The sequence below is a fragment of the Melospiza melodia genome, chromosome 24 (assembly GCF_035770615.1).
Source record: "Melospiza melodia melodia isolate bMelMel2 chromosome 24, bMelMel2.pri, whole genome shotgun sequence".
NCBI lineage: Eukaryota > Metazoa > Chordata > Aves > Passeriformes > Passerellidae > Melospiza > Melospiza melodia.
Genome location: NC_086217.1, coordinates 8,057,587 through 8,082,432, shown reverse-complemented (window position 1 = coordinate 8,082,432; position 24,846 = coordinate 8,057,587). Strand labels below are relative to the sequence as shown.

Below are 24,846 nucleotides of genomic sequence, written 5' to 3'. Positions count from 1 at the left end.
GAAAGCCTAAATTTGCACAGATACTGAGCACATTCCCTCTGTAACACCAGCTCTAACCTTGGTCATTAGCCAGTTCCCTTCCATCTCTGAGACCATTTGTGGGATTCGCATTCTCTGGGAGAAGCAGAGAAGAGAATGATCAAAACAATTCTTGTCTCATTTGTTGCTCCTGTTGTTTTGTGAAATAATCTTGCTGGAAGATTATTTACCTGAAGGAATTTGGTAATTGGATTCTGGTATGTTTTGTTTTCTTGACCAATCCCTGCAAGCTGTGTCCTCACGCTCGGTCAGGAGACGAGTCACGAGATTTTGTGCAGTTCTTGTTCAGTTTCAGCTTAGATGTAGTGTAATACAGTATAGAATAATATAGTATAATAAAGTAATTAATTAGCCTTTTGCTATCATGGAGTCAGATGCATCCTTCTCCTCAGATGTTGGGGTCACCCTGCTAATCCCATAACCATTGTGCTTCTGCAGACACGGGGAGGTTCCGTCAGCAGCCGCCCATTGTGGATTACACTGCGACAGCCCAGTTTGATTTGTTACCCTTCACTGTGGGGGTTCTGCCAATACAACCCAGCTATAGGGGAAAAATTAAATCAATCCACCTCCAATCCTATTTTCAGCTGTTTTCTCAGGCTGCTGTCCAGACCCCTACAAATTAGCAAGAAAAATGAGAGTAAAGCAACTCACCTTTTCACCTCAACTTAAAAAACTCCCAGACTCCTTCAAGGTTGTGTTTTGGATAGAAAGATGTTGTTCTAATGGTCCTGCAGCAAACTGCACAGTTTCACACTAAAATACTTTCAATGCTACCTACATTTATATTTCAGGGAATACACAAAGAGAGAAAAACTTGGAAGCAGTAAGAGTTTACTTCTCAGTAAGCATTTGCTTTTATTTGGAATTTTATGCTATAAAAATTGGAAAAGCAGCTGAGAACTTCTTATCCTTAAAAGTTAACATAAGGAATGTTTAAAATGCAGTTATTTCACAAAAAAATTAGCTTATCTGGTAAGAATATGAACTAAGTTCTCAAATTTTGTATCAGCTATAAATTCAGAGAACTATACCTGTTAAAGTGCACAGTTTACATTCAGCATTAAAATAGATAAGGCACTTACTAAAAGATGAAACAGTTATTAACAGGATTAAACAACTTAATTAAAGTAAATGGGTAACTATTGCTCATCTGCATTGTAGATGATTAATTTTTCCTTCACCAGAAGAATCTCTGCAGGGCAGGAATATTGAAAGAAACAACTGATCCCCCTCCAATATTTACTGAGTAAAGAAAAGTAACAACAACACAGGAACAAGAAGGTTTTTTTTCCTGTTCTGTTAATTATTGATGACACAGCACTTTGTGTCCCAGCTTAGGTTCTTCCTAAGACAAAAATCCAACTATACTGTGGGTTTTTAGGAAGAAAATAAAGGAAAATCTGTATTAAGGATGTAAGCAAGTAACACTGCACATCTTCAGACATCTATTAAGAGGCCAATTTTAGGGAAAACAATTTATATCTCAAAACACCCTCATAGATTTCTAGGGAGATGAACATAGCAGTGAGGCCAAAAGAGAAAGTGGATTCTGCAGTTTCTGTGAATATAATGTGTCTTTTTTCACTCGTGCCAGGTGTCAAGTCTTCATACACAGGTGAATTTGGAAGTCACATTTTACAGGCACCCAAAATACTTTAAAATAACCACGCAAGTGACCTTGAAGAGCAGACAGCTGAACATTCAGGACAAATTGTCAAGGTGTGGAGCCAAGTAACTCTTCAACATGCACACAGCTTAGTACTCCAACACTAATTACTGTGTCAAAATGCAAAACCTCTTCTGTTATTCACCTGTAGTTACAGGAAGCACAGCACAGGACCAGCACTAGAGAGTGTTCAGGAAAGGATTCCACCTCCACGTTCAGTCCGTGTTCTTTTTAACTTCTGTCTTCAGCACAACATCAATTTCTTCATAAATAGCTCTGAAAGAGGAGGAGTAGGATGACTCCTACATCACATTTCATTTTGACAAATGGCACCAGGGAAATCCTGCCCGAAGTTTACAGTGTAGCTTCCCTTGCAGGATGCCCAGGTCTCCATGGAAACAAAGAGCCAACCCTGCTCTGATTGTCGGACTGTACATTTAATGAGGAACCTCTGGATACTGTCACTTTTGTTCAAACAAGTTTGGGAACAGGACTGCAGAACACAAAAGGCAAGGGCACCACTGTGCAATTACTGCACTAATTAAAAAAAAAACAATGGAAGTTTTGTTGAGATTTCCCTATCTCAAAATACAGTGGCTCCTCAGAAATAAGTTTTGTACAGATAGGTCAATTTATTTTTTTTTTTTTGCAATTTACTGTTAGAAAGGAGAGTTCTGCCATCTGTTAGGTTTTGTATTAGTTTGCTGTCTCACTATTTTGGTTTTCTGGAGAGACACAGCATCCATTCCCTTTTGTAGTTTATATTTAAATTAAGGATTTTTTTTCCATATGCAGTAGAAAAACACTCTTTAAAAAAAACAATTGCTATGAACAGGAATTCATATTGTTACTTTGTTCCAGAACTACCTGTGCTGAAGTTCAATCAGCCAACTCCAGCAGGACCCTGACTATATTTCCTTCACTTTTCTGTATCACTGGATAAGATTTTAGTAATTTTGATAGAGCATTACTCTTCCATTTTTACAGAAGCCAGTTAGTGAACACACTATAGTTTATTCCTTAATTGGTTATGCCAGAAATATTTGAAGAAATCATACAAGATGCAGCCACTGCCATTTACATCAACGATGCAGCTGGTCAGTCAACTCAGCCTAAGTGGAGTGGTCTGGTTTTCCTCTCAGAAGAAAAGGCATTTTGCCTTTGGTAACACAGAATTGTAAAATTCTACTTTAAATGTTACTTACTCAGTGGGAGCCAAGGGATCGAATTCCATTATCTCATAGTAATGAGGTGACTGTGACTTGTTCTTTGATGTAGCTGTAGAATAAAGAGAGACACACACTCAGATTCAAATGAGAACGAAAAGCAGGATTACTGCATGCTTTTTGTGTCTTCCCAAAAGTAGCACATTATCTGCTATGGATTCAGCTGCTTTACATGCTAAAATGGACAGATGTGTAATGGACTCCATGAGCAATATGACTTTGTCAATGCCTGTTGCTGTTCCTAGTCACTGACAGCCACTATGTAAAGGCTTTAAGTTCTAACAAGAAAAGGAAGCATGAAAGAGGTGATTTGCAGTATTTATTACCTGCTGGTGATGGTCCATTTGATGGCACAGTCTGTCCAGCCTGCAGACTTATTGGGTTCAGAGGCACTGGGCTTAAAAGAGTCGTCAGCTGAGGACATCAAGCAAAACAATGCATAAACAGATTGTTCCATGAGGACTGGTTTGACCTAACTTACATAATTGCTGGCTTATCTTTAAACTCTCTGACTACTGCAGGTAAAATTCCAAGGCCAACAGTTAGCAACCCAATTAATCTTCATTCTCCACACAACCTTCAAAGCAACATTAGTCTTCTATAGCACATGTGTATAATTTACTTCTGTGTGACTTGTTCCACCACACAGATTCAAACATCTGCTTTTATTTGCAGTTTAAAATAAGGACTATGCATGTTTGTTTGGGAGCTGCTTCTAATCTTTTCTGTTTCATACTGTCTTCATAACATTATCTGAAAGTCCCTTCAGGCTCTTTCCATTCCTTCTGTCATGGGTGTTTCTCTGCAGCATGACATTTGTCCTGCACTGTACTTGGGGTTTAAGTGACTTTTTCGTGGGCTGTGTTTTTGTGGGGGCTTTGCAGGTTTTGGGCTTTTTTTTTTATGTTCGTTTTTAATATCTTATTTGTGATAGAAAGTACACCACAGTAACATCATGGCAACAGGAGGAGAGCTCAGCTTGCTTTGCATAGCAACAAATTAAATAATAGAGCAAGAGCTTTCTGCAAATTCCCCTGGGACTGTGCTGGACCCAAGGAAACAGGCCTCCACATTAGGATCCGTGGCAGCAAAAGAGGAAAGTTGACCTGGTTGCCAAGTAGAATATTCCCTGAGGAATGGAGAACGGCCACAAAAGAGATCTTTGCATCTTTGCAGTTGGGGTAAATCCAGAAGTTCTCATTTGACAGCTGCCAGACAAAAATGATCATCCCGAACATAAGTATTACTCACATTGCTATAGATGTTCACATTACTGTATGTGTGTCCAGCTGGGCTGCTTAAACTATTGTTTTGTGCTTCAGCTGCAAATCTAGGAGAGAGCAATACATTGAATATAAGTAAGAAACTATCAAAACTGTTTATTCTGTTTGTTCCAACATTTTTTTTGGCTGGTCAGTCTTTCCTGTGTGTTACAACTGAGAGCAGCACGGGCAGATGGACCAGTGGCCCATGCACACGAATTATAAAGACACCTCCCCTGTCTTGAACCCTTTTCCTGACCTGTTTCACGTTTCTCCCTTGCCCTGCCAAAAGCCAGCTATATTTATGTCTGTCTATGACAAAACAGTGATGCAGGCGTAAGTGTATTTTGAACCCTCTCAAACAATGTCGAGCACAGAAGGAATTTTCACTTGTTTTACTGAACTAATACGTAAAAGTAGTAAGTCTGTGTCCTCAGAGATTCTTATATTCATTAGATGAATTATAGAGCACTAATACCCCTAAGGATCTGTAATCCATTCCCATTCCTTGATAAGAGACTACTCACGGGGACTGATGAGCTTTTGTAGGAGTTGCTGAATCCAGCTGTGGGTAAATTGATGGATGAGACCTGGTTTTATCTTCAGGGTGTGCAGATAGGCCATCTGAAATTCAAAGTGATAATTAATGGTAATTTAAACATTATTATGCAAAAGTAGCTACTTGTACTTTGAGCACTAAAAGAGTAAAGTTTTTCTTTGGAAGGCCTACACAGCTCTGAAATGGATTGCTGTTTACCACATGAAAGGCAAAGTTTTAATGACTCTGAAAAGTCTTAGATCCAAGGTATTTATCTCTATATTTAGAGCATCAGCAGAGCTCTACATGACAGATACCACTTAAAACTCTTGCTGGTATTTTGTAAAGGATTAAAATTGAAATCTAGGGATTTATTCCCAGGGGGACATTCACACCTTTAGCTTTAGTATATGGACTTCCCTAAAGCAGGTAAAGGAGGGGCTTCTGCAAATAGTAATTCAGGATACTTGAAGCCAAGTCCTTCTAACACTCCTGAAAAAACTCCTGTTTCTTCCTGCCAAGTCTACAGAACAAGCAGCTACCAGAGTGTTTTACAGGCTCACTGCAGTAGAAAACAGAGCATATTCTACTGCTCAAATCTATGTAAAAGGGGAGAAAGATTACTGTAAAAAAATTACATGAAACCTTACAATATCTTACAATTTTGTTCCTATGGACACATTTCAATTCTCCTTTTAAGAAAATTTAAAGAACATCCTTAAAGTTAAGGAGTATAATTTTTTTTTTTCTTTCTTACAAGGAACTTCCTGATTCCTCCACTAAGCTCTTGTGGGTATTAGGGAACCAGAGTGGAAGGGAAATTCCTTCACCACTTACTTGCTGAAGGAGACACTGCAGGGTCCCTTTGCAGCACTGCAGATCCAGAAGATGGAGAATCTATGGAGAGGCCAAGTAGATCACTTGAGGGAGCAGATGGCTGTTTCCTGTACAGCTTAACATTTGAAAAAGAATAAGTTACAAGGGGTTTTTCCTGCTGTTTTGTTTTTTTTAAGGAATTTGCATTGTTTTCTTAAACTTGCATGGTTTTAAGCAAATCGCTGTTTTCGCAAAACATTAACTTTTAAAATCGTAATATTAAAAATTGTTAAGTATGAGAGAAGATCAGGACTCTGTGTGTGTGAAATTTAGCTAATGAAATAAAATACGCATTTCAGAAAAGATCAATTTCAAAAAGTAAAAAAAACCAGTTCTGAAGCAGAAAATAGGAAGGATTCAATTCTATAAAGCCATTCTGAACGTTTAGATACAGGTTTGATATTGATTTTCTGATCAATCCTGTACAATTCTTTTCATGCTACTTACTTGTGTTAATGAGATTTGATATGTACTTAGGAGATTGATTTTTTCCAGTCCCTTTTTGGATAGAAAAAAAATCAAAACCACAATAATATTTCCTAGGACACAGAAAAGAGCTCCCTTCCTTTCTCCTGTGAATGTGCTGGAATTTAAAACATAGCCAGCCAAAGGTTTAATAAAACCACATGCTTGAATCATACAGGTTTGGTAACACCAGATGAAAAATAAATGAATAAAAGATGATGCATTTTAAACTCAGAGTCTGCTTAATAATATAAAAATGCACAGACTGCACCATTTGGACCCAACAGTGGATCCATCAAGCAAAACCACCACCCACCTACATAATCAGAATGTAGTAATAGTGGCTTTTCAAGGAAAACAAGACCATCTTCTACCTTTTTTTAATAATTGTCAGCAGTATTTCAGCATTCACAACGCATTTTCACGTTGAGTCCCAGATGACTGCACAATTATGGCTTAGAAGAAGGCAAAACATGTGCAAAACTACTTTGGGCAATATAATTAACAACCATAATTATCAATCAATAAAGGACAGTCATTAAAGATTTGCTACAAGCCATTATTCACAATTCAGAAAAAGCTTTGACTCAGGGAAAAAAATCAATAGAAGAAGTGAATTCTCAAAGTGCAGCAGTATTTCAGACTCTGGATCATTAACAGGAAACAAATGAAAAGAACCTATGGTTTCTCATTTTTTGCATGGCAGATAATTGTGCTTAGCTGGAGAGGCAATAAATCAGCATTTGAATAAATCTCTCTCTCATTTTTCATGCCCAAGCTTCCCTCTTGCATTTGACTTTATTTTCTACTTTAGCTACATGAATTTGCATGAAATTCTGCAACTGGGACTTTAGAAAAATCAGCAAGAGTAGCGTCACTCTGCCGTCTCCTGGTAGCTCTCAACCAGAGAATAAAATTCTGCATGGATCAGGAGTGTATTTTTCTCAAGGCAGAGCGAAAGGAATGTTCATCCTTAGTTACCTCCTCCCGCTCCCGCTGTATCCTCTGGTTCTCCAGGAAGCGAACCCTGTTCCGTGAGAACCTGTGGAAGGCGCAGAGGTAAATGTTCATTCTTACATTCCTGTGCTGCGCTTCAGAAGAATATCAAACCAGTTATAACCAACTTTTGATTCTCAAAAGACTCCAGAGGCACCAAACAAGCACTCCAGGTGCTGTCTCTGGCTTTATGGGCAATCTGACTCCCATTCCAGGGCTGTGGTCCTGCTATCTCCTACAACCAACACCAGCTGGTTTTTTCCTGGCCCCACATTTGGAGACAGCCATCTGCTTCTTCCTAAACAGACCCAAGGCTCCTCTGGCAGTGGTTTGTTCTCGGAAGAGAACAGGTGAAAAGTCTCTGTTTCAGCCCGCACATTCAAAGAATGAGTCGGAGTTCTTCAGTGCTCGGTCTCAGAGTTGTTTATTGTATCTTATCTATAAAATTCTTTCTCCTGCCCTGCCAAGGTCTGTCCAGCAGGACAATTCCAGGCACACTGACTGCCCTCGGGGCGGTGTTATCTCTGTATACTACAAACTATGTATAACATGTTTACAATTACTTTCCAATACCTATCACCTATGTTAGACAGTGAGCTTCTACTCTAAACCAATCCAAAAGTGCCAACATTACAGAATAAGATGGAGGTAGAGAAGAAGAAGAAAGGTTGGACACGGCCAAGTCTCTCCATCTTGTTCCCAAAACCCCTATTCTAAAACCCCCAAAATCTACTTTTTCACCTAGTGATAATTTTATTATTACGCTGTTTAAACTTCTGTGGCTTTCAGGTCTTCATACAAAGCTGGCAATTTGCCCCACGGGTCATAATCCAACCCACAGGTGTTCTGGGCTGTGTGCCAGGGTCTCTGAGCCCCCTGGCAGGGGTCCCAGCAACCCTGGACTCCCAAAGGGATGCACTGAGTCCTGACAGTTTGTCTCTGCTCACACTAGGCAGATAACTGAACATCCACTGTGCCAAATCCAATTCCCTCTGACCAGAACACTTCCAGCTGAGTCCCAGGAAGCCTTCTGTCCTCAGAGTTCTGGGCATTCCCTCATGCCCTCCCAGGACAACCCACACACCTGTTGTGGCACACAGCCCTTTGCAAGAGTTTTTTAAAAAAAATGGAAACAAAAAAAAATTTCCATCTGCATAAATATGTATTTTCTAGGAGTGATAACAGTGCTGTTGTGGGTCCAGAGCAGACCCACACAGGTGACACTGAACATCTGGAAGGTCACTGTGTTTCAGCACCAGGAGCCCTGGACAGATGTACGGACAGTTTATCCAACTGCATTTGCTATTCAGGGTCACTGTACTAGGGAGGCCCAGAAAAAGAGTATAGATACATAAAGAAACAGCAGTAAAAAAAACTTTCCAACTGCAGAGCAGAAAGCATTTATCCGAAATCAAGAAAGAACCAAGAAGCTGCAGACACTAGAGGGAGGCACTGTTACACACATGAGCTGTTGGCTGCACAGCTGAGATTGCTCTGGATTTAATTTGGATTCTACATTAATAATCAGAAACAGAAAATGCAGCACAACTCATCCTCCAACAACATGCACAGTGTGAAACCAGATGCAGCTCATTAAAATCAGCCAGGCCTTTACACACCTCATTGTTCAGAGGGAAATACAAAGAACAAATCTTACGCAACACAAAATTAACCAGATACGTTTTTATACCTATCCACTCTGAGGTGCAATGGATCTGCACTCAGGAAGACCTGTACTGTACAAACCATAGCATTACATTACTAGAATAAAGTAGTTTTCTGTCCAAATTAATAATTCTTTCCATCACCATATCTTTAGTGAGGAATCTATTGAATTATATCCATAAACTCCTATTCACAGTTTGAGACTCCTGGCCTTAACAGTATTCATCACTTGTAACAAAAATGTAAGTCCACATCTGATTTCAGTGGATTTACACGAAAGCTGAATAAAATTCCTTTGTTGCTTATTAAAAGGAAAACCTCCTAAAGGAAGTGATCACACAGTTCTTAGAAGATAGCTGCTGTAAAATCCACCAACACTACAGTAAACAAGATTAAAGAGAAAATGAAGACATCGTCATGATTAGGCCCCAAGTTTATGCCTGACAATTAGAAGAATTACTGATATTTTCAGTGCAGCACTCAGAACAGGATTAACAAGAAAAGATGACTAAATTATACAAATTTGCTAAATTTAATACAAAACAATTGCACTTGATGCATAATGATTCCTAGAACACTCTTTAGCCATGGAAGAGATCAGCTTCTTAATATGGAAGGGTATCTCCTATTAAATCAGAACACTCTCCATAAGTATACTAATATTATATTTTGGGGAGCAACACTGGAATTTTAAGTTGAAAACTAATTTCAGTTTTGCTGGCATGCAGTCATGCTACCAGTGCCATAACAGACAAATACCCAGGATGTCAGCAGGAGTACTGCTGTGCTTTCATGTGTGAAAGAGAGAAACATCTTCTCCTCTAAGACAAGCAGAACACCATGTTTCAATCCAGCTAAGAACAGCAAGCAACTCTCCTAAGCATGCAATGAGGCAGAAGGCTGCTCTATGGCCAATTCCTGCAGTAAAGCTGTCAAAATTGTTTAGGAAGGAGGAGAAGAGTTCTTTTCTGGAAGCACAGACACTTAACAGAGATAAGCACCACCACCAAAGGATTTGGAGCAGCTGTTGACAAATTCACTGGACTGTGCCAAAAAGGGATGTCAAATTCCAAATTATTTTTCTGTGCCTCCATCTGATTTCCTGCCTATGCTGTTAACTCGCTTTACACCACTCTAATGTTTCCTAACTACTTTCCAGAACCATTTCTGAGGTGTTTAGGAGGCAGGAAATACATAATTTTCTCTTTTTGCAATCATATTTCTTTTCTGAATTTTAGGATAAAATCTGTCTCCATGGGGAGGATCAACAATAGGCATAGGAAGCATCTCTCCAATAAGTGTATTTATTCAGGTAGGATTCCAAATGTCAGGAGAGAGGCCCTGCACTTACCTTTCATGTCCCAGGAGGACATTATTCAGATCTTCATTTACTTGTATTAGCTCAACAATTACATCTTCATTCTCCACTGTCACCAACAATTCCATGATCCTCTCCTGCATCATCCGACAGGTCTTGTACAATTTCTGCCCAAGGCAAGGGAAGGAAAAAAATTAAAAATTGTAACTGTGGTCTCTCAGTGTGTCGGTTCTGGAGATGAATGATAAGACACTCAAGCACTATAGAATCACAGGGAACATTCCTTAATTTACACAAACCACACAGGTACCAACCACTGCAAATGGAACAATGTCTAAGTCCTTGATCTCTGCAATGCAGGGTCACAGCTCCCCGCACCACATCACTCCTACACAATCTCTACCTCTCGACCCACCTTCATTTCTAAAGATAGATGTGTCTCTAAAGAGTAAATTACAAATTGCAAAATAACAGAGACCCCCTCCTGGCTGAAGCTGATTAAACTCAGCAGGATACTTGGACATAATCCTGTTCAATGTCTGCTTGAAGAAAAGACAATATTAGTGTAAAGGTCAGAAGTGCTCTGTGAAAATCTCAAGCTCCAACTATTCGTTTAAGTGGGAAGCCTGGATAAACTTCATCTATAGATTTTTGAGAAAGTAACACAAACCTTAAGAGAATCAGCAGATAGGAGAATTATGGGAGTTTATTAAGCAGAATTTTGCATTATTGCCTGGTGAAGTGGAAGACAGTCTGTTTATATTACTTCCCTCTGCAAACTCTGCATGTTCAAAGAAACAAATTCTTTAGCAACAGGAACTTTAACTCAGCCAACATTTTTTCTCCTTCATACAACATTGGCAAATGCAGGCTGGCTCTGCTTAAAGAAACAAGAAAAAAACGAGGGGGGAAATGACTGTCTTTGCACACTACTATTCAGAAATTGCTTTGATATTCCAAGTGATCTGATTTTTCCTCAGAAAAATACAATACTTCATGTAAATCAGTTATTTATTTAAAAAGAAATTTGCACCCCTTTTCTAAATCTGTGTCAGGATTGCAGAGTGCTCTACTTTTCAGTACTGTAGCTTCACAGCCCAGGATAAAACACACAAAACTGTGTTCACCCTAATGTCTGTAATTACATTTAAAATCTCCCCAACTGCACACTTTACTATGTGATTCATGTTTAAAAAAATGTGCATTTCTAAAGACTCCATTACAGACTGGCAAGTATCAATACTCAGCAGACAAGGAAATTGAGATACTAATTTCAGGCATGGATTTGTCTGAAAACTGGATTTTACAATGATAGAGTAACAGCTGGAATAACAGTCACCAGTAATTCCAATACATTTTGCTAATTCTTACCAGCTGCTGATCTGGACCCAAATTCCTGCACATCCATCCACTATTTGTTCATTATGTCTATTCACCATCCAGTACAAAAGTTTGTTACTCTTCTTGGCTGATCCTGAACTATTCTTTAACTACAGTTATTTATTGGCCAGCACATTATTTCCAGTGAAATATGATATCTTAAGCCTTGTCCAAAAGAGGGTGGGGAAAGAGAGTTGCCTGACCACTAATGACTATAAAGAACTGTAAACACTGATCAAGTTCACCTTGTTACAGTTTTTATTGAGGGACTCCAGTTAATCTGAAGTACTAAAATCAATGTCTCCAACTCAGTCAAAGTCTAAACAAGCAGCTGTTTTAATAAAGGATTTTGTTCTCTGGCAACAGAAGTCCAATCCAAGCATTACAGGTAGTGCCACAAACAAAAAGAGAACATTAAGCATTGTTCAAGGAACAGGCTGGCCGTGCCTGATGTTTTACACCACTCCTTGCACAGGGGAAAAAGAACAGAAAGAACAACAGTGAAAGGAATGAGTTTTCATTCACTCTCCTACATATGGAAACTCCACACCCTGTCCTCAACCTTTTGCCAACACTTTTATTACTGGGAGTGTCAGTAAGAATCCGCTGGCTTACTGTGGGCAGCTCAATCTGTGCACCCACACATGAAGTGTCACGGCAGGAGACAGGAAATAAAAGACAACATTTTTCTGTTTCCCAACCTTTTCAGAGATTGGACAGAGGTGGTCAAGAACAATACATCAATGTATTCTCAACAGCACCCAGTAAGGGTTCATTGCACAGGAGAATTTCTACAGCGGGGAGGAGAAGCACACAAGGCTTGCAAAAATTAGATCAGTTCTTCAAAACACTTAATGCCGCAAAACTGTCAAAAATGCTTCCTCATTGTAGCAGTTTGGAGGTGAGGTTAGAAACAGAAGGATGTAGTAAAAGCTTTTTAAGTTCTCAGAGACAACGTGAAACTGAAAAGCTTCCATTAACATAGGTCACTATTGCAATGCTGAAGTAATACTGTACTTTTAATTTCTGAACTGGAAAATACAGCATAAGCCCATAATATCACAGAAGGAGCATGAACAGGTTCACTGTCACATCACTGGACTATTGCAATACACCTCCTTCAGGCTACACTTACAGAGCACATGAATTCCTCTGTGGCACAGCAAGTTCCCAGTCTTTGAGGTCACACACACAAAGCCAATGCTTCATATTCTTCACCGGCCCTCAGTCTGCCCCTAAGGGAGTGGTGATAATAAAGAGAGCTCTGCAAACTCCAGGATGGATATGAGAGTGACACTGTGTCATCATCTATTCTCCAGCTGGAATGTTCTCGGGGCTGTTTGACAGAACACGCTCAACAGAGAACGCTCCATTATGAAATTCCTTTGCCACTGGAATTCCCTAGAGCTTAAATTTGCATTGCAAGCTGTGTTGTCCTTTCCTGACTATCAAGATGTCAAAGGGAAGGTGAAGGAGATGAAAGAAAGCTGAGCAAAACGAGAGATAGAAACCTGTTGTTGGGTTCCATCTGTCAATCTGAATTCAGATGTTAAAAGACAAGATATAACAATTTAAAAAGCAACTATAACCAAACCAATAGCCCCATCAATGAATTATCATGTACCTGTAAAAGATTCATGTCATCTGGATTTTCAGAGCCAGGAACATTTTCTTTCAATATCGATGACATGACTCTCACATTCATTTTTGCCATATCCAGTTCACTGTACAGTTTCCCAATCTGTTGGAATTCAACAGGAGAATATTGTGTAGGTGAACAGAGCAAGCAGAATAATTTTTACCTCTAATACACACTTTCTTTCCCATTAGGTATAATATGCATTATTATTATTATTAAGCATTATTTTACTCTGGTAACAGGTAACATGACATAGAAATTAATAGAATTAGTTCAGCTTTTAAATGTGCACTCAAACTAAGATCCAAGCCTGACAGCACTACTTGTTTTTCTTACAGTTAATCCCTCTCATTGATGTCCCTGTTCCTCCTTTTACTTCCATACAGGGCAAGCAGGCATGCAAGATAACTGTCCTTTCCTTCCTGCTTTTTATAACAGCCCCTTCACACAAGCCTCATGCGAAATAAGCTTGGCTTTCTCGCTTATCTCCGAACCAGCGTTTATCAATTTGCACGAGGGCACCGTAAGATGCAATCAGGTATCCACACAGTCGAGCAGCGACTCCACAAAGCCAGCACTGAGGGTCCCTGCAGGGGCACCCGGGCTGCTCAAGGCACACTGTGACAGCACATCCCAGGTGCGCCCACCCTCCCCTAAACCTGCAGCGCTGCACCTGCTCCGGAGTCAACAGCAACGTCGGGCCTGTGGGGAGAGGCAGGAAGGAACGCTTGGCAGGAATGGCAGAGGATGGGGACGACTTTGCACAAGGCCGGGGTGAAACCTGTGAAAACACGCAAAAAAAAAAAACAAAACAGAGCTTGGGGTTGAACAAAACTGCAGCAGGCATCCTGCTGAGAGAGGAACATCTCTCTCAGACTACACATCTCAGACTATACGCTCCTCATCATCATCAGTGCTCCCAGGGAATTTGTTGAGCAAGTCCTATTTAAAAAAAATAAATCTAACGGATATTTTGTAATGAAATGAGGCTTGGAAATCAAATATTTTTAGAAAGGGTTTGCAAAATAAGTTCCATCGCAGGTTGAAGTGGGAATGGCTTAAGAACAGGCTAGCAAGGAATAATTAAGCCATCTAAGAGCAAAGAGTCCTTCCCAGAGTGCCACGGCAATTTTGCAATGAAGGACAATTTGGAATGTGATCACGCTTGGAAGCAGTAGAAAGGCTGGAAGGCCAAGTTTGGGTCTCTGCAGAAGGTAAAACACGAAAGTCTCCTGGACTGAAAAGCAGAAACAGCCTGAGGGAGCTTCACCAGCACTGCATCTGAACTGACTAATAAAAAACATCAAATGTAAACTCCAGCCTGCACTATACACTACAAACCCTTCACTTCCTGGAGACTAAGGTGAAAACTGTGTTCAGGTCTGCTAAGACAAACAGAAGGTTTGCCACTGAATTTTACTGGCAAGTACATGAGGTAGACAAAGTTATCTCTAATGCACCAGGTGAGGGAAAAAATTAGTATCTATTGAGAGCATTCTTCACACAGCTTGTCCAAACAACCTTTAAATACATAAGCTTTTGTGTTCTTCACTATTCAACCAGAAGATCAAACTTAGGATAGAATTATTCCTCTCTGCACTGATTATAGACATCAAATTCCGTAATTGAAAGATTTCACACAGTGATGGATGGCTTTCACACTGCCCAAAGCTCTTGTGAAAATTCTTCTTTAAAAAAAAAAGAAATCTAGAAAGAATGGCATTAAACCATGTACTGTATTTCCAGCTGCTGCACAATGTTCAAACCATACTTAGATTTAATGTCCTAAATGCCACACAATACTACCTATGACAGAGGCTTAAATAACACTTACTGTGCAAAGCTGGAGAGATACACAGACAATAATATTTTCTTATAGATTTCTACATCTCTCCATTTAATCTTAAAGATAGATGATGCTCATATTCTCAACAGTATGTGTTTTTGTGAAAACCTTACTCATTTTTGTTGAGGCTTTCAGAAGCTGACAAGTTTGGAGCACTAAGCACTCATTTATTTTGAAGCAAACAGCATGCACAGATCTTTTAAAGTCTCAAGACAGAGATGCTTCATTTCTGAGAACAAAACCATGAATCTGTACTTGAAAATGAAATAAACTACTCTATAGTTCAGGTTTCTTCATTGTTATCTTAGCTGTTATAACTGAAACTGATTCCTGCACATGTGCTTAAGTAATTTGCTCATATTCTGCCCTGAAGCATTTAAATAAAAAAACCCAGATCAAACAAGCATTCTGTGTCCCATAAAATTAACACATCTCATTTCTGAAATGTCCTTGTGTATCCTCACCTTAGATCCACCACTGCTAGTGTCAGGGGATGGAAATTCCACTCCTTTCTTCAGCAATTCCAGGTAAACTTCTTTTACTTCGCTCACATCCACCATCCCTTGAAAACCTCGTGCCCAAACCTGGGTTTGAAATATCAGGGACAGTAACAGTCACAGAAATGGCCAGTCAGGGGGTCAGGAGAATGCTTTTAAAATGTATGGTCCTAAAGACAGGTCATTCCCTTCTTGCACTTTGGATAAGTCCATTCAGTGCAACAGGAACCACAACAGCTCCAGAGTTAAGTGTGCATTCAAAAGAGGCTCGCAGGATTTACACACGTTGCACAATTAAACATTTGCCACACGGCAGAGACTCTGTGAACACCCACAGTTTACTCCAGACTCACCATGATAAAGGTCAGGATTTTCTCCTGCATATCAATGGGCAGGTTGTACCTCGGGTTCAGCAGTTTCACCAGCTTGTCTTTGCAGAAATCCTTCTTCACAACTAGAGACTGGAATCTTGGGCCACAGTTCTCCACACACATCTCAAGCAGCTGCACACACAAAACCCCTTTGGTTACACAAAGAATAGGGGGGTAAAACCCACAACTTGACAGCTTTTTTTTTTTTTTTTTTTTTTTTTTTTTTTTTGTTGTTGTTTGTTTAATTTGTTTCAAGTAGTTGTAGGGAAGAGTAGGAATGGATATGAAGCATGGTCACACTTGTTTCTATGTCACAGCACTTACTGAACACATGGTACCTTAACAGCAGGAAATCTGCCAATATCTTTAAAGATCACTTGCACAGGTTCAGCAATAGAATTAATTCACTAGCACATAGGTACCCTGGTCTGACTGATTCTGAAGAGCTCTGCAAGAGAAGAAAATCAGATTACTAAATGCCTGTCCTCTAATCTGCCCTGTAAGTGAGAGATTAATGATAAAATAGAAAAGAACAAATTCACCAACTTGGAGCACAATTTCTCCATGTGTTTCAAAGGTCACATTAATTTGAAACAGATGAGCTGAAATGTTTCAATTCTCAGATTCATCTCCATGAGGGAAGTCTGCTTCCAAAAACATGCTTCAAATGCTCAGAGCAGGATCCCTGCAAGCACTGCGCCTGCCCTATCAAACACAGCAGGATGTGGTAATGACATAACACTTCTCCCTTGCACATCTGGAGGTGGCTGATTACAACTCTCATTTTGCAGAAGAGATGTCAAAAACTGCCATTACATCCCAGTCACCCGGGACTTGGCAGGAAACTGGGATCAATCAGATCAGGTGCAGAATCAGGAAGAGAACTCATCTTGCCTGGCCCAAATCTAAAGACGGATGATGACCCACACAGGGATTGTCACTCTTGTGCTTCTTTCTCTTCAATTGAAGCTTCATTTTCACTCCCAACGTAAGAGGGGAGATAGAAAGGTGAAAGCAAAGGGCTGACATTAACAAGAGGCTGCAAAATGTCATGAGTGTTGAGACAAAATTTCCACCTGAATCATGTCACAAGACAGAATGTATTCTCAAAAGGATACATGTATTTAAAGGGATGATATGGTGATCTTGATAAAAGTAGGTAACTATACTTTCCTATTGAGAGCAGACTACGTTTGACTAAGTGAAATCATTTTTATTAACTCATTCTTTAGCCTCAAGACTCAGGGATTTTTCTTCCACTGTGATCAGGAACTTACAGGACAACAGGTTGAAGACCAGAAGAAAATATATTGCCAAAATGAAAACAGGGTAGAACAAAGAGACACTGACAGACTGCTGTGCAAAAAGCTAACTTAAAGATAATTACAAAAAAATCTTGGCTCAAAACATTACTTTTCATAGAGAGTACATGAAACATATGCTAATAAGCCAAGTCATTTGCCTGTGCAGTACTTCAAAGATGCTTTGTGTAAAATATTTTCAACCCAGTGCATGGGAAACTTGTTATATTACTCCCTATTATTAATTCCCTACTTAGGGGACTGAGTATTTATCCACTGAATGAAAGCACTGAACTAATGGTCTGGATCCTCCACTCAATTATGCCAGCCCAGCCCACTCACTCAGGGAAAAAAAGTAAGCTGGTGTAAGAAAAAGAAGAATTTGACTCAATTATTTTTAACTGGACTATTCATGAACAAGCCACTTTCATGCTAATAACACCTTTCATTAGAATTTCAACATGGGTATTTATGGTGCAAATAGGATTTCACAGTCCCAACCACTTCCACCGGAAGGAACAGATCCAAGGGGGCCAAGCCAACCACTCAGCTCAATGGAAACTCAACAGAAACACGTTTTAATAACAAAACTGGCAAATTAACTTCAATCAAACCATTAAACTTCCTGTCAATGGCAAACAGGATGTGAGAAGTGCTGGAATCGACAGAGCTGGTGCGGTCCAGGATAACTGATCCCAGAGATCTGCACTCAGCAGAAGATGCAAACTGTGTAACCCAAGGCTTCTGGTTTACAGGACTGAACCACAAAACTAAAATGATAAAAGGCATCTACAAAGAGGTGAAGCTAAACTGTGAAGCAGAAACAAAAAATGGGAGAAGCTGGTGAGTATGGCAGAAGGTCAGCTATGTTCCTTATCAACAGAGACCTCACTCAGATTCCAAGACTCACTGCACATCTAAAGCAGCCAGGTTTGGTCCATAAGCTGAGCAAGGGGTGCACCTTGTGAGGGACCCTTCTCAGCCCCAAGGTGGCTGCAAGAACACCCAGATGAACAGCCTGCTTCTTCCCATTTCTGACTCAAGGGGAACAAGCCATTAATCCGTCTCCAGGATTACTCTCCACTGAACACATCCTGAGCACATCCTGAAGCCTGCCCAGCTGAGGTTTGGAACTGCAATGTGCTCTTTCCAAGGGCAGCATTTAAACCAAACCGGTATGAGCAGCTCTTTCAGCTGCCACTCACCAATTACAGTGCAGGGGCTGGGTACACTTGATCAAGGTTCAGCATTTCAAAAACACTGAATTTTCAGAAGTCTTGAATTTTTTAGATTTCACATTGCAAACACTGAGATTTGGTTTTCTTTTGCTCCCACTTGATGTCTTCTTCTTTTCTTCTTTGTCAGCATATACCATAAAGTATAATAAAATAGAGTAGTGCTCTTTTAATTGAGGAGCTGGAGGACTTCCTCATGCTTTTGTTTTTTAGATCCTCTGCTTTGTAGAATGTTAACTTAACAAACTAAAATCTGAAGGCCACATGTGCCATGCTAATTTTTTTCTGCATCAAAAAAATTACACAAAATTAAAAGGATAAGTGGAAATATTCTTAGGAAAAAATACCTGTCAAATTTTAATTCTAGGTAATTACAGAATAGGTTATGTTGGAAGGGACCTTCAAGGTCATCTAGGTCCAATTCCCCTGCCATTCACTAGATCAGGTGAATGGTCAGGTGAAGTCCAACCTGGACTTGAACATTTCCAGGGATGGGGCATCCACAATTTCTGTGGAAGAATGACTCCCTTTAAAATATTTTCCAACAATATAATGCAAAGATGAAACAGTAATTTAATCTTAAATTTCTGCCCACTGCTTTGAATGGAGGAGTGAGAGGAACACGTTCAATAAACAATTTCCCCATGTGCTGTTCAGCTCCTGAGACCTTACAGGGATCAGAACTGGGGCGCTGCAGCAAACGCTTTACAAAACCAAGGGAGCTCTGTGCAGGTGACTGAACAGCTGTCTCAGTACTCATTACATAAACAGAATTTATGTACCTCAAGTCTACCAGCAATAAAAAGTCAAGTAACACACACACACACACACAGAGTCTGTTGGATTCCTGCCTGAAAGTTCTAATCCCCTTCGCTCTGATTGCACAACCTCCAGTGCCGGCCCTGATCTCTGGGTGTTATCAAAGCCTGAGCATGAGGCAACTCCACGGCCTGACATAAACACCTCCATCCCCGTGACTGCACAGGAACCTCAGCAGCCCAAAACACCTGAAGCCAAGCCACAGCCAGCACATCATCCAGCTGGCACTCGGCCCTCTTCCTCCGAGTAAATAAAGCATCATCCAACAGCGAGGAGGAGGAGGAGGAACACGCTGCTGAGATTTAACACATCCAGTAACAAAATCAGGGCTGACACGCGCAGCCGAGCTGCTTCCATGGAGATTTCCACACTCCACTCCGTGTGCATCCTCTGGGAATGAGCTCCTTAAGCAGCTTCATTAGAAATATTAAATTCAAGGATGCCAGGGTTGAATGGTTAGCAGTGGATCAAAGTGCACTTCTAAGAAATGTGATTTGTAGATACTTCTTAGTTTTATCTAATGTAGGTAGGAGAGACAATCTGATGTAGAGTCTCAAAAGCTAGAGGACCACACTTATTGTAAGAAATACAGGCACTAACAGTTCGTCCAAAAAGAACCCTTATTTTTGCAAAACTCTGAGGAAAACAATTTTTAAGAGATGAGAGTTGCACAGGGAGGGAACAGCTTATGTTTCAGTGATTGAAAATTATTTCTTTTTTTCCATTTGCAGTTAATTGCTGTTGTCATCTAAGCATTTCAAAATGGAAAACAGGAACAATTCCATTAAGGTAATTAAGAAGATAAAACCAGAAGATACAGCACATAGGAAGAGTGATGTGGGAAATGTAAAAGCCACACATGGCTAGCAATGAGGTCATCAAAGGAAAAGATTTTACACATGCTAAAATTATGTCAGTACTGGTAAAAAAATGGCAGAACTGGTAAAAAAAAAAAAAAAAAAAAAGAAAAAGGAAAAAAGCCAGAGGCACAGGGAGAGAGAAAGTATAAAAGATCTTATGCAAGAACTAAAACTAGAAAGAGAGAGTTAGAAGAAAGGCTGGAACTTATTTAAATTAAAAAAAATAAGGAAAAAAGATTAAAGGACACAGGGATAAGAACTCTGCAAACAGAAAACAGCAGCTGGGCCAAGAAAATGTGACTGCCTGGCAGGCAAGTTACAGATGTGCATGGGGAGAGGGTGAGGACAGAGAAAGGGGCTGGAACAGAACAGGAATTGCACTCCCAGCTGAACTTGCCCCCGGCTCTGTCTGCAATACAATGAGCTCCCAGCTCAGTGTGATAAAGTTGTTCCTTGTATAGACCTGGCTCAAGATCCTTCTCCCACTTCTACATACTCCAAAGCTAAGCTCTGGTGTCACCTTGGGTATATCTGCACTGTAAATACTCAAGAACAGCTCCCAAACCTAAAGCCTGGGTTATCAGCAGAGACTGTGTCAGAGAGTCACAACGCTGCAGGACACAGACCCGACACAGGGATGGCAGGTGCAGTGCAAAGCCAGTGCTCCCATTATGCAAACACACAGAACGCACAAAAATGTGACTCATGAGACAGTGGTGGAGGAAGCCAGGGAAGAAGTGCGGAAACAGAGTGAGCTAGAGGTCTATACTGACACATTTAACAATTATCTGCATCTCTAACTTGTCAGGAGACACTTGGGCAATTGCTAAGCGACCTACAATTTGGCCCTATCCATCACCCATCTTCTCTAATCACTTCTCAGCACATCTTGATATAGACCATGATTTTGCACAACAAATACCAAACCTATGAGTAATAGTACTCAAAGTGATCCAGATAGGCCTCTAAAACCTCAAAAAAGGAAATGGTGAAGAAAATGCTTTTAGCCAATTAACAAAAAGCTAAAATCCTCAAGAATCTAAAATACAAAAGATATGACTCTTGTCACAGTAGCACTACTGGTAGTCAAGAGTGATTCAAGTTAGAAACTCAGGACAGTATTAGAACGTCCTGCATGAACATACTCCAGTAAATCTTAAATTGACTGAAATCACAACAGCTCCCGAAACCCTGGGGCAGTTCAGGAACACTGTCAGATTCAAGAGGCCACATGTCAAGTGAGGATATTCCCAGACACTCCAACCTTTAGCCATAAGGTCTGAATTTCACACAGCTCACTCTGCCTCTTGCTCCCTTACTTAACTCACCACGGTTACCTTTTCCTTCAAGTTTATCATTTATATGTGATAACATTTCCTTTTACCCAGCACGTATCACACATTCCCCCAGTGCTGCACACTGTGCTTAGACTGACTAAGATCAGCACCACAAGGTGAGTAATGGAATGGTCAAATGCAGCTTTTATGTAATATCCTAACCTCTGTGTCTTTCACAAACAGGTGGGGCTCTCACAGGACAGTCACTGGAGCAAATAAGAACTATCCTACTTTTACATAGAACAAGTTAGCTCCCTACCCACCTCGCCACCAGAATTTGCATCACCCAGGAGCCCATGGAATGCCAACAAACCATCTGATCTGCACTGTGGCAGTGCTGCACACGCAAACAACAAAGACTGAAAACATCCTGGAGAGTTGTGTCAGAGATAATTTGCATGCCACCTTATCGTTTAGACTGTTTGCCTTCTTAGTGTCTAATTAATATAAATATAGCTGTACTTACAGACAAGGTAAGCCTGATCTCCTTGTGGTTACAGTTTTTTGAAAGCTTCTTCTTCAGTGCTTTAACTGCATCTTTAGGCCTGTGACAAGAAATGAAAGAGGAGAAGTTACCAGCGAAGTTTCCTAGTTCATAACTTCATCCAAGAACCAAAACTACCAACCTGAGACACAGGACCAAATCCACCCCTGTGCTTACACCCACATAAAACCAGAGCAATTGCCCCATTGATTTCAGCAAAATCTCTTCAGCACTGAAGCAGAACAACAAAGCAGTGAATCAGGTTTGTTACTGCAGACTGTGCATTACTCCAGAGACTTATGCAGGGATGAAGTTTTGCTCTGCAAAGTCTGCTCCAAAATGATATGTTTCCACTGTTGTAGAATAGAATTACACATCTAGCTTTTATTGCCATGAAATGAAATATCAACTGCCAGATATATCAAGGGTTGACTGGCAGTTTTCGTGTATGATGCAATTAGAAAATATTCTCCTGGGAGTGCTGTCAGGAGTAGGGGTGTCATGGATAACTTCCAATCTTATAATTGCAGGATGCACTTAACTCATCTGAGTAACTACCAGGGATGCATGGACAACCCACCCCAGCCAAGAGACAGGGGCATTTCTAACCCAGACATTTTCATTTCTATATATACACCCCATATCTTTTAACTATCTGTGTAGGAGGAAAAGGGTGGAAGATGGTATCGAGGTTATCACACGTGGGAAGCAGTTTTGCCTCATTAATATGGACTACCTATAGTGTACAATTATTAGGGCCAGCCCAGCACTCATGATCAACATAAACGAGATGTCCTAACATCTCTTTAGGATCTCTCTAGAATCTAAGGTGGAGCAATAGGCCCAAATACAATGTTTCACTTAAAAAAACCCAAAGAAATCTTTGTTGAAAACATTTCAAAGTCAATGAAATTAGGTGGGTGTTTACCATTACTGCATCTCTTTGTTTGAAGTGCTATACTTCATGAGAAAAAAAAGAAAAAAAATAGGAGACATTTCTCTTTTTCTTAATTGTATGTCATACCCAGGCACATCAGTAGAGCATCAAGTGACAGATGGCACAGGAGTGAAGTTTCCCTTTCAGAGAGCTGTTCTACAATCCCACTCCCATTTGCTTCCCCCACTGAAGCATCTGGAAATGCTCTGGTCAGGAGCTGGATATTGCATTAAAATAACAATTTGCCTAATTAGATGCAGCAGTTCTGCTGCTCCTACTATTCTGTTACAGACTGTGACTAGTAGTAGCTGCCTAGGAGGAAGTTACAAGGAGCTCCTCTGCAAGCTTAAGCTGTGCACAAAAGGAAACAGTTTATTTAAAAAAGGGCTCTGTTGCATGGAAACTTTACATAGAAACTAACACTGAGGGTCACAGCGTGCTGTTGCTTATGGCAATAACCAGAAGGAAGTCATTATTACAGACATTCCAAGTACTAAGAACCACGGGTGAGCGCATGGAATCCAAAACAAGGAGAGGAGAGAAAAGCTGATACAGTAAAAAAGACACCTGTGCAGAAAGTAAGCCATACCTCATTGTTCTGGAGAAAACTCTTTATCTAGTGTTAAAATATGCCCCTACTAGAATGAGATCTCAAGATGCAATGCTGAAGCAGACCTTACATGAGAACAAGTTTCCTTTTTTCCCCTTTTACAGGTGGAAACAAGGAGGTTCAGAGCAGCAAGAGGCTGAGCAAACCTGGCTGTGGCTGTCGGTGCAAGAGACCAGCTCAGTCCTGGGGGCACACCTGGACGGGATGGATCTCCCTGCACAGGATCCAACCCGCGCTTCACAGCCTGCCAGAGACACTGACGGCGGCGAGCTCCAGGGCGAAAGCCAAGAGTTTTAAATATTATTGTAGGCACCCAAGTGCTCAAAGCCTTTTTCCAGGTGGGTTTGCAGAGCGTGACGAGCAGGTAAGAAACCTTCGTCACCACCTTTCTCTACCGTGCGTCTATGGGGAAGAACCTCCGAGCCTAACCCATAAAAGCCCCGATGGCCCCGCGACAGGCAGAGCTTTTCCTTGGGAGCCAAAGCTACGAGCTCCCTGCGCTATTTCCTTTCGGGTCACTTCACACCAGCGTCCTACGCCGGCCGCTCGATGTCGCCGTGCCCTCGAGCGACGCCGGTGCCACCTCGGCCCCCGCAGCCCCCGGCCCGCTCGCTCACCCCTCCTCCGTGGCGTTGATCACGTCGCAGATGTGCATGAACTGTCCCCACTCCTCCGTCTGCAGCGACCCGAGCGTGGCCCGCTCTGAAAGGCCAAGGGGAGCCGAGGGTCAGCGCCCGGCGGGGACAGCGGGCAGGGCGCGGGGGCTCCGCTCGTCGCTACTCACCGACCAGGCTGCCCACGGCGGTGCCGAACGGCTCCCTCGGCGCCCTCCCGAAAGCCATGGCCGCTGCCGGCAGCGTCCCGCGGGCTCTGCGGGGCGGCAGCCGCGGCCCCGCCGCCGGATCCGGCCGCTCCCTCCCGCCCCGCCGGGCGCTCCCTTCCTGCGCTCGGGCGGGGCCGCCTCCAGGTGCAGCCGCGGCCCCTCCGACCCGATCCCGGCACCGGCACCGCCCGCCCCGCGGGGTCGGGTCCCGCCCGGGCATCCCCTGGGACGGGGCTCCCACCCGGGCTCCCCCTGGGACGGCGCTCCCACCCGGGCATCCCCTGGGACGGGGCTCCCACCCGGGCATCCCCTGGGACAGCGCTCCCACCCGGGCATCCCCTGGGACGGGGCTCCCGCCCGGGCATCCCCTGGGACAGCGCTCCCGCCCGGGCTCCCCTGGGACGGCGCTCCCACCCGGGCTCCTCGGGGACGGGGCTCCCACCCGGGCTCCCCTAGGACGGGGCTCCCACCCGGGCTCCTCGGGGACGGGGCTCCCACCCGGGCTCCTCGGGGACGGGGCTCCCACCCGGGCATCCCCTGGCAGAGGGCTCCCCCCGACTCCCGCCAGGCAAAGCTTTCCCTTGGCAACCCAAGCCGTTTTTCGGGTCGCTTCACATCAGCACCTTACACCGGCTGCTCGATGTCGCCCTGCC

The 24,846-nt window shown here is 41.9% G+C and overlaps 1 protein-coding gene across 2 annotated transcripts; it reads right to left on the bottom strand.

The window, feature by feature from the left end:
* Positions 1 to 872: 872 nt before the first annotated feature.
* On the bottom strand, positions 873 to 24,228 carry TOM1L1 (target of myb1 like 1 membrane trafficking protein). 2 transcript variants are annotated; one of them, XM_063175489.1, is made up of 15 exons: positions 24,155 to 24,228; positions 23,988 to 24,072; positions 21,806 to 21,884; positions 15,770 to 15,919; positions 15,384 to 15,503; positions 13,747 to 13,854; positions 13,059 to 13,175; positions 10,088 to 10,221; positions 7,057 to 7,117; positions 5,572 to 5,686; positions 4,724 to 4,820; positions 4,186 to 4,264; positions 3,261 to 3,348; positions 2,914 to 2,986; positions 873 to 1,984 (listed from the first exon to the last, which is right to left on the bottom strand). In XM_063175489.1, exons 1-15 carry the CDS (start codon positions 24,210 to 24,212, stop codon positions 1,924 to 1,926), a joined length of 1,425 nt encoding a protein of 474 aa, XP_063031559.1. In that variant the 5' UTR covers positions 24,213 to 24,228; the 3' UTR covers positions 873 to 1,923. The 2 variants fall into 2 exon arrangements, with proteins under 2 accessions (XP_063031559.1, XP_063031561.1); XM_063175491.1 differs by lacking the exon at positions 23,988 to 24,072 and having other exon boundaries at positions 24,155 to 24,213.
* Between the last annotated feature and the right edge of the window lie 618 nt (positions 24,229 to 24,846).